We start from the raw sequence: 10,911 nt of genomic DNA on the forward strand, positions 1-10,911 counted from the left end.
AACGAAGTTTACAAAAAGTTGCATCCGAAAGAGATTTTCATGGATACATGTGGTAGCTAATACATACGCCTTAGAATACAAAAACAATATTGAACCTTTATGAGTTCATAACTACGATTTTTAATCATTACTTTGGATTATTCATAATTGTCTTTTCCTTCAAATCATTAATTGATTAAATGATTTGAATTTCAACCATTGATTTTGTAACAAACTCAACTATCTCTCTTATATATGATCATTATATGATTATATATTATATTATTATTAAACTGAATTATTAATCATATTAAATTATAACTATTAATTACTAATATTAATTTTTTTGAAATCGCAAATGTGCCTAAATATTTTCGTGTCTATACACGATAGTTGCAAAATAAAAGCAAATTGGTCCTGTGGTCTAGTGGTTAGGACATTGGACTCTGAATCCAGTAACCCGAGTTCAAATCTCGGTAGGACCTAAGCTTTTTTGTTTATTTTTTTAAACTGGTGCGTAATCTACGCATTTCTTCCATTGCATTTCATCAAACACCTTGACTGCAAAATGAACACCACTCAATCACACACTAAATCCATCAATGGCCGTTGTTCAACTCAATTTCAACCACCAAAAAACACATTTTCATACCCCTCGTTTATCCGGATCCACAATCCACTAACAAAATTAACACTTACAACCACCCGCTGCCACAGTTCATCACAAAACACTCACACATGGACTGATTATATACCTGGAAGAAATTGGTGGAACTTAGATGAAGAACGAGATGAACCTAATACGGTCAAAACAGTCAATCCAGTTACCGTTTCGTACGTTCTTAATCGGATTTGGAAACTGGTGGAAGAAGATAAATTCATTATATATGTCGGTTTTGGTTCATTAGCTTTTGCTGCGGTATATATTATTGAAATTATGTTGTTTAACTGATGATTTTGTGTGTAATGGGATACTTAATAGTTGATATGTATTTACGTATGCAGATTTCAGAGGTTTCGATGCCTAGTTTATTGACAGCATCCATATTTTCAGCACAAAATGGTGATGCAGTGGTTTTTTACAGAAACATGAAGATTTTGATATTTTTGTGCTTCGTTTCGGGTATATGTAGGTAAAGACTAATGCTAGGATTGTGATATTGATGTGTGTATGGATATATATGTATTCTTCTGCTAGCAGAAACTGAAAAATGTTAACCTACTAAAATGGTCTAAAGTCATTACAAACCATCATGAATTGTATTAAAGATAGTTTGAATTATCGTACACAAGCCAATGTTAATAACATGTTGAAGTTTATATAATTTTTGTGTATGTGTGTAACAACACATTAAAATAAATGAAGCAATATGTTCCGAGTGCGTAGGCTTATGGTTTTCATGCACAAGTGATCAGTCTAACGGTTGCATATGTAGTCCTTTTAATTAAGTACTACTAATGTTAGTTTTAGGTAGACTATCTTGATCCCATGGGTTGATGAGTTTTAGCCTAGGTATGCTATACCATTGTATCTTGATTCCGTCACAGTTATGGTCATTTGTAGTGGCGGATCTAAGAATGATAGTCACTGTTATTACTGGTTAAAGACTCAAAAAATTTTCTACTTGATAGCTTATTTCAGTGGTGTCACTCAAAAAATTTACACTATCCACTTAGGTGTCACTAGTTAAAAACCAAAAAAAGAAAAAGAAAAAATTCACTACATAGCGTATTTCACTGGTGTCACGTGCTACCACTCAACCTATACTAGGTCTGCCCTCGGTCATTTGTATGCAATCATTTGTAAGCAATTTATAATGACACATCCATAAACTTCCTTTTTGTAATGTAGACATACTCAATTGATCTGGAGGGGTACAAACAGGTAAATGGATAAGGTTTTTTTTGTTTAGGCTACTCGGGGAGTGGGAGTATATTTAGTTTAATGTACGCGGTCTAACCGGGTAATCCTGTGAGCATTTCCGACCCTTCCTTGACCATCCAACACATGCTACTAGTGAGGTTTGTACCCCATAGGCCTCTTTGAGGATATCAGACCCTAACCACTAGGCTATCTTGAGATCATTTGGTGCTGTACACTATCCGGAATGGCTTAACTACAGCTAGTCATCCCATATTTGCAATCTGCAACTCTGCGTGGAATATTTGAAATTGAATGATTATATTTATGAGAGAATAGCGGTATCTCAAAGGTATCCTATCATGATTGAGGTGGTACCAAGCGTATCTCATCTCCCATTAACTTTAGATTTTTGTGGTAAAAGAAAAAAAACAGAGGCAGTTAATTTGATCTCTTCATATGGTGCCTGATTGAAGTGGTTACAATTAAAGAGTTGATTTTTGGCTTTCAGCGGGTTGCGAAGTGGCTGTTTTGGAATTGCAAACATGACCCTGGTGAGTGAGTCCTCTTCGACGTGGGAAACTTAATTCTAATCGCTAATATACCCCCTTCTTTAGTTGATTGTCTGCAAGTTTTTGCCCACTAATTGACACTTTATATGATTAATATTATTTCACAGCTCAAGCGTCTAAGGGGAACTTTGTACAAGAATATGTTATTTCAGGTGATTTGTTATTCTTAGCAATCATATTCACTACATTTCAAGTATACTATAGTGTCATATATACTTGCACACATATATGTTACATGTATAATTGACAAGTCCCTACTGTCAGAATATATCCTTCTTTGATAGGGAACCAGTTGGAAATTTGACTAGCAGGCTTGGTGCGGATTGCCAAAAATTGTCGCATATCATTTCAAACAACTTACATTTGATAGTACGATATACTCTACAGGTTGATACCTTCGTTAAATCTGGTTTTCCATTTTTAAGCCTCATTTATTCTCGTCTACATTCTTTAATATGAAATCAAAATTTTCAGGGAACAGGGGCACTGCTTAATCTGTTAACATTAAGTTGGCCTCTTGCAATGTCATCTTGCTTTATATGCACTCTGCTCTGTTTGATTTTTCTAGTGTATGGAAGGTGAGTATCCATTTGTTTCATAAGATTTACAATTGATACACATGATATGACTTATTAGTAAAAAAAAAGTGCAATTTTATCTATGTTTAACAATCAAACTTTTGCAAATCTGTAATAAATGAAGTCATAGAAGTACGTGTCTTCAGGTATTATGATTGACCTTTTTGACATTTTCTCAAAAAACGTTGAACCGGATTATGGAATAGACTTTCAGAATATCTGGTTATACATAAGATTTCTTGAGCACATCTTTATGTGACAATATCTTATATACTTTTACCTTCAATCACCATAGATTTTTATAATTCAAGAACCGGATTTGCGTATCTCTAAAAGGCATGACTATATTTCCTATCTATAAGGTACCAAAAGAAAGTAGCAAAACTTATTCAAGATTCAGCTGCTCATGCCAATGAAGTGAGACTGATCTAATTTTGACATTGTTTTCTGAGCATCAAACAATATTGTGCACTAACATTGCTAATTGTATGTCCTTTTTCTCGTAAAATTCAGGTCTCTCAAGAAACTTTTTCTTTAATTAGAACAATCCGGGTTAATGGAACTGAATCAAAAGAATATGAAAGGTGAATATGCTTACCCTGTAATATTCTCTCATTAGGTAAATTTTCCCTCCAGTTGCATTGTACAAAAAGCTTTTTATTATAAATTTCACTTCGGTAAACTATTTCTCTAAATACATAAATGCTAATTGTTGTTGTATTGGGTACTGTTGTTGTTGTTGTTGTTGTTGTTGTTGTTGTTGTTGTACATAAATGCTAATTGTTATGTGTACATTATATGTTCCTAGATATAGGTACTGGCTGGACAAACTGGCTTTTGTAAGCGTGCGAGAAAGTGCTGCTTATGGACTATGGAATTTTAGTTTCAGCACTCTCTACCGTTTAACACAGGTTTATTGAGCACATGGTTAAACAGTTTCGATGAATATAATCGATTTTAAAGTGATTCCTATATGGTATAGTAGAGGTGGCAATCTCATCCCCGCCTGTTTATGAATGGTTTGATTCAGCCACTCAAGTTAAATTTATGTCTAAATGGGTCGAATAGCTAAATGGAAATGATTAGCCAGAATAAACACGGGTCAAATGTTTCAAAAGCTAATTGGGCTGACGTTGACCAATTCTATTGTCAGTGCAGACGACCTATTATTTTATTTTATATATCTTCATTAAAAAAATGTTTTTTCCCGTATATATATAATCTTTGTAATCATATTTAACTCAAATTGTTTATGCTAGTTTTGGAGAAAAGTGGTTTCAGGTCAACCCAGTCCAACCTGTATAAAAATACTCTTTTTGACCTGAACTCATTTTGATCCATTACCCAAACATCTACATGACCCGCTCTTTGTGCTGCCTCTATAGTATTACATGAACAGTCATGACTGTTTTTTAAGTAACCTGCTCGACTAAAATATACAGGTTTTTGCTATCTTACTGGGAGGAGTGTCCATCCTTAGTGGTCACGCATCAGCTGAGCAACTTACCAAATATGTATTGTACTGTGAATGGTTAATATATGCTGCGTGGAGATTAGCAGATAATTATTCATCATTACTTCAGTGTGTTGGTGCAAGCGAAAAGGTCTTTCAGTTAATTGATATCTTACCCAGCAATCAATTTTCAGCAAAAGGCATGAAAACTGTAATTATTTTGGATAGCTATACATTTATCGTTCCCATTCTTTAAAGACTGGATCGTTGTAGATGAGAGATAACTATTTCTGATGAAACAGTAACAAACTAGTTGGGTTAAACTTGTGAACTTTTGGGACGATCAAATGGTTGGGATGATTTGCTAATACTTTTTTTGTTTGATTTTGTAAAAAATCAATCATATTATATATAATCAGAGTTCTTTTCTAAAGAATGATTTGTTTTTCCAAGTAAAGCAGTCTAGGAGATTGTTAATATAGCGTATACTTTGGGCGTGTGTAAAATTGTTTGACCCACCCATATTGATCATTTTTAGTTGAAGGGGATAATATTACTTAAATGAAAGAAAGACCTTCGTTTGACAAGTTTATCTATTTCATTGTCACAGAAAATTTATGGTATTAGTTTCAGCTCTAATCGGTTTTATTTTTTCTCAATACAGGAGTGAAGTTGCAAAAGCTACGGGTGCAATTGGAATTCGTAAATGTGTCCTATCACTACCCTTCACGAACAAAGGTACATACACTTGCTTTTTAAGACGTAATATCATTATAGGTCGTTTTGATGCCTGATGCATGTTATTATTCTTATGTTTGGTTTTCTGAAGGAGGCTCATGAGTCAGGGTCACCTCTTCTAAAAAATGCATCTAAATTGTATTGGTCAAAATAAATTTCTACTTTGGGCCAACATTTCATTCTGTTAGATAGATTATATATATGATTAGATTATAAAAACTATTATAAATAGTGGTTTACTTTAATTTTAGTTTTTTCATAAAGCAATTTAAGAGGTTCTTACACTTGAATATATGCTATTTGTTCACCCATTTGACGCGCTAATGATAGTACTATGGGCATTGATAAATCCGCCATCCTCTTTCATAAATTCATCACCACAAAGGTGCATTAACAGGCGTACTTGTACTGTACAACCTATCAAAAATGATAATGGAAAGCCCAAATACAGACATTGTCACATAAACAGTTTGCTATTCTGCTCAAAATTAATTAACATCTTTATGAATAATATTTACTTTTGATATTTTTGTTCTCGCCGCAGCTCTCTTTATTTTTCTTCTATTATTAAGTTATAGGTTTGAAATCTTTCATATTTTCTTTGTAATTTAAAGGAAACAACTTACGTATCTGTCCACTCCTACAGACGCCCACGCTGAAAGAAGTTAACATCTGTATACAACCAAATGAAGTGATGGCAATTGTAAGAAATCTTATTCTCTTACATTTATTTCTCCGTTTCTGATTATGTGGTAGTAACCCGTCCACATTACTTCTTTTATCCAGGTTGGTCGCAGTGGCAGCGGGAAAAGCACATTAGTGCATCTCCTACTAGGTCTGTATGAGCCAACGCACGGACAGGTACTCCACATTTGTCCTCATGAAGTACCATACTACCAACTTAGTACCATTTTTTACCTCCTAGATTGCATACTATAGGAAGATAATTGGTGCTGTGAATAACAAGTTTCAGAATCCTGTCGTTAAAAATGATGAATTTTGATATAATTTTGCAGATACTAATTGATGGTCATCCACTTATAAACTTGGACATCAGATGGTTGAGAGAGAATATTGGCTATGTTGGGCAGGTTTGTGAAGTTTCTTTGTAGATTTTCATGGTAGATCCTTACTCTTGAGGAAGAATGGTCAGTGTTGTAAACGGTGGCTGTCTGGGCTGACTAGTCAGCGGACTAGTCGGTTTGGTGACTAGTCCGTCCAGTTTCACCACAAATGTTTAATAAGTCGGCCATGACCAAAAAAGTCGGTCTGAGTCGGTCAAAGATAAGTTAGGTCAAAATCTTAATATCTGCTATAGTCAGATTTTGTGCCCTCTATATATCCTTGAAATATATTTATAGTATATTTATGTTTGATATATTTTTTCGTTTAATATATATGTCAACAAAAGTCAATGTCGGACGTTGCCGATTAGTCGTTTCAAAGTCCCAACTGACTCGTCTCCGTCTCACGACTTTTCCAACCTTGAGAATGTTTGATCCCAAAACAACCAAGATGTAGTGTCTCGCAATTCATGCAACTCATCTTGTACATAATTCTGGATTTTGTCGCAATTGCAGGAACCGCATCTATTTAGGATGGATATAAAGTCGAACATAAGCTATGGTTGTTCAAGGGATCTAAACCAGGAAGATATAGAAAGGGCTGCAAAACAAGCTTATGCCCATGACTTCATCTGCTCCCTTCCTAATGGCTATGAAACAATAGTTGATGATGAGCTTCTAAGTGGGGGGCAAAAACAAAGAATTGCAATTGCTAGGGCCATTGTTAGGGACCCTGTTATACTGATCCTTGATGAACCCACCAGTGCTCTGGATGCAGAAAGTGAATATTACATTCAGGTTTGTAATTTTGATTTCTTAAGGGGTGTTCTGATATTTGTTTTTAAGTCGATTATTGCGATTACGAGAACTGAAGTCGGGATTAATAAGTTGCTGAAAGATGGTGATTTTATTGTTTATCCCAGTAATTGGTGTTGTTACATAAACTTTTCACCTATCCAGCTGTGATTATTTGAAATGAGTATATTTACACGCTCTATGGTCATAACCAGTTCAACTAAACAATCACAACCGACCATTGCAGCTTCAACTTATCATAGCAAGTGCAAAGGCAAATTAAACACTTTAATGCATGACAAACAAGGTTGCCAAAATCTCTTCCCGTTTTTAGGGAGTACTCGGCAACTAGCACTCGGATATTGACCAAGTTTGACTTTTACCAATGTTGACCTAGTTTTGACTGATTTTCCTTGTACTCCCGAGTTTTGACCGATTTTCCAAGTAATCCCGAGTTTTGACCAAGTTTGGCCAAGTACTCGCGGGCAAAAACCGAGCACTCGTCAAGTAATTCTAAGATCTGCAACCTTGATGACAAAAGTCATAAGACCATTTGTAATGGTGTAAAGTGACACCGTCACTTTGCACATGTGGCAAAAGTGACACCAACCTCCTCCCGTAATGGTGTGTCACTTTTGGTGTTACTTCGGCGTTAGTCACAAAGTAACATGGTAAGTGACACCATGTTACTTGTTTTTTTATTTTTTTATTGATTTAAAAATATTATTTATATCCCCATTTAATACTTAACCCAATTAGATTTTAACACATCATCACAATACTCCAAACTAACACCAAAAAGTAACACCACCACTACTCCACTCAGAAAAGTAACACGTCCTACTCAGCAAAAAAGTGCAAAAAGGCAAGTGACACCAAAAGTGACACCACTCACCATTGCGAATGGTCTAATAGATATTTTTCGTTGGTTCATCCCTATTTTTGCTGGATGTAGCTTCTAAGGGACATTTTTAGTCCATATAAGTGAAAACGGGTCATCTGGCTGGTATTAAAAGTTCGCCATTGTGTAGTGAAGTGTTTTAAGCAAACCGTAACTTAACACTAACAGTCTCTCTTTTGATAGATCGATTTTTCCACCTATTCATTTAGAACATCCTTTTGGATGTGAGTTAAAAGCATTGGTTTTTAATTGTGATGTCAAATTAGCTCACTCACAGCTTAATCAGAGTTGTACTGCTAACTGTCTGTCAAATATAACAAACAAATGTGTTATGTCATTTGTTGCAATTATCAGCTGTAACTTTTTCGTCTTCTCCTTATCGAATAGGAACTAATGTTTGGATTGAAAAGCGACATGAAGGCGAAAAGGTCCATCATTCTCATAGCACACAGGTGAGTTGTAATGTTACTTTTTGTACGTTGACTTGAGGTATAGAGATTTACAGTGAACTCCATTTGCAGGCTATCAACAGCAAGAGCTGCAGACAAAATTGTGGTTATGAATGACGGCCGAGTTGCTGAGGTATCATTCTTGTATTTCTTCATGCATGTTGATTCGGGTTGGGTAGTAATCTAAAACGGATTCATGTCTGATAGAGCATGTTTGTGGTCAAATGTGTTGGGTTGTAAGTTAACACAGATTCAGCTTATAATGATACAGCTTTAATACAAATTTGGCTAGGTCTTAGTTCAAGGTTGCAAAACTCGACCGAGTACTCGGTTTTTAGAGAGGTCCGAGCCGAGTAATCAAACTTTGGTCAAAATCGGTCAAACTCAGTCAAAACTCGGGATTACTCGGTAAATCAGTCAAAAGCCGAGTAATCAAACCTTGGTCAAAATCGGTCAAAATCGATCAAAACTGAGATTACTCGGTAAATCAGTCAAAACTCGGTTAAGTCAAACATTAGTCAAAATCGGAGTATTCCCTAAAGTCCCGGACAATGTATTCCCCGAGTAGTAGGATTTGCAACCTTGGTCTAGTTATCTTAGAATTTGGGTCTAATGGATTTGTATATATTAGGAAACACACAGGTTAAATGGTATGGTAGGTTAAATCTTGCAGACTCTTCTACATGATGTGTTGTTCGAGTTATTCATAAGTCTTTCATAATTCATAATTTAATTTCATAATTTCATAATATGTATTAAAATAAAAGATATATAAACCATATTCACACATTGAGTAGCAGCCATATATATGTATATGATGCTATAATATTAACTGGCTAAAGCCTAAAGGCTGATGACATGATTAATTTGAGCATGCAGATGGGTGATCACAAGAAGCTTTTGCAACAAAACGGATTATACGCACGATTACATCAACTTCAATATATATAACAAACATCATGATCAGTGTTACTAAATTAAGATATAAATATAATTAAAGTTTCTCTAGAGCTTGTTGTGCGGAGATGAAATCATCAGGCTGAGGAACCTGTTTGTGTGGCAGAGGTTGTGGCGCTTTTTCTGATTTGTTCATCTTCATATCGGACGGTTCAGATTTGTTTTCATGATTTTGTTCATTGAGGTCTGATTTGTTATGGAGATTAATGATTTGGTCATTTTGAAGGTGGACTTTAGCTTTAAGTTCTTGCAATGGAAGGTCTTTAGGATATGATGATGAACTGGTTTTGTCTTCCATCACCTTTTGTGTTTATGATGTTTTGCTGTGTGAAAAAAGAGTTTTATGGGCTAGATTTTGGTTATGTTATTAACAGGTGTTGCATTTGTAGGAAACAGAAAGATGTGTTTGCCCCCTATTTGTACACGCATGCATATAAATGGTTTTAAGCCAGATTTAATTTCTTTCTGTTTTTTGTTTGTTTGTTTTTTTTCTTCTAAAAACATGTACATTATACGGATCCAACTATTAACAAGTACAACCTACACAAAAAGAAATCTAAATCAAGCTTGACAAGCGACAAAAAAAAATGTAACTTGAAATACAAGGTCCTACCAATAGGATGGAGACACGCTTTGCAAGGAAAGAAAATAAAGTCTAACACGCTAATAAGAAGACCTAAATATCAATTGTACTAAATGCTCAAACAACGGAGTAAACCGACAAGTAAAGACTAAAGATCTAGTTGCCTACACGAGGGAGAAGAAAAGCACCCAAATGTCACTCTCACCACGGGAGTGGTGGTGGTGGAGAGGTTAAGTAAATAAGGATTCTAGAGAGGTTTAATTACATACATTGTCTCATACCTAATCCTATATAATTTAGGACATGTGCGATCTACTTAGGTGTTTATTTTTCAGTCTAATAATCTTATTAATTCTCATATCTGCACGCCTGCAAACGCTGTTAATGTAGATAAAATGATGTCTTATTCTACTTGCAACCTCGCAGCCTTATAAATATGATTTCAAGTGCTGCAGACATAATTCGATTATTTTGCAGACATAAATCAATTATTTTGCATACATAGAAACAAATAGTCTTCACTAGATCTTAAGCCACATTTTTCTTATAGACATAATCCGCATATCTTCAGATAAAAACATCTTATAGAACAAACACCACCTTAGTTTCTTTCATTCCATGATTTGTTGGTTTTAGCCAATGTTAATATTTAATTAGGTATGATAATAATTAGGAAGATACCGCTCATTCAAATAACACGAACCCGTGTAGTCGACCCATATACATATGTTATTTGATAATATACAAGATGATTGGGGCCGCGCTACGCTGCGGTAGATTGCAAGGCGTGTGCTCACTTGGTATTGATTAGATAGGTAATTTATATACGACATTGTTTAATAGTTTCAAAAATTATGATAGGGGCAGATGTAGCATTAGAACTCTACATAGGGGAATTTTTTTATTTGCAACTGCTACCTAGCAAAACTATACATTCAGAGTGCTAGTTAAATAAGTACAACCAATAACCACATAATGCTT

The 10,911-nt window shown here is 34.9% G+C and overlaps 1 protein-coding gene and 1 non-coding gene across 2 annotated transcripts; both read left to right on the top strand.

Annotated features, from left to right (window-relative positions):
• Positions 1-392: 392 nt before the first annotated feature.
• On the top strand, positions 393-464 carry TRNAQ-CUG (transfer RNA glutamine (anticodon CUG)). Its single transcript has one exon. It is a non-coding gene; the product is annotated as a tRNA-Gln (tRNA).
• Positions 465-2,280: 1,816 nt separating this feature from the next.
• LOC139866061 (ABC transporter B family member 26, chloroplastic-like) lies at positions 2,281-9,789 on the top strand. The gene is made up of 16 exons (XM_071854186.1): positions 2,281-2,394; positions 2,520-2,564; positions 2,677-2,799; positions 2,887-2,990; positions 3,353-3,407; positions 3,504-3,574; positions 3,799-3,901; positions 4,433-4,643; positions 5,108-5,181; positions 5,828-5,884; positions 5,968-6,042; positions 6,198-6,272; positions 6,762-7,043; positions 8,329-8,393; positions 8,463-8,523; positions 9,270-9,789. Exons 1-16 carry the CDS (start codon positions 2,386-2,388, stop codon positions 9,339-9,341), a joined length of 1,482 nt encoding a protein of 493 aa, XP_071710287.1. The 5' UTR covers positions 2,281-2,385; the 3' UTR covers positions 9,342-9,789.
• The last annotated feature ends 1,122 nt before the right edge of the window (positions 9,790-10,911 follow it).

The sequence above is a fragment of the Rutidosis leptorrhynchoides genome, chromosome 9 (assembly GCF_046630445.1).
Source record: "Rutidosis leptorrhynchoides isolate AG116_Rl617_1_P2 chromosome 9, CSIRO_AGI_Rlap_v1, whole genome shotgun sequence".
Taxonomy (NCBI): Eukaryota; Viridiplantae; Streptophyta; class Magnoliopsida; order Asterales; family Asteraceae; genus Rutidosis; species Rutidosis leptorrhynchoides.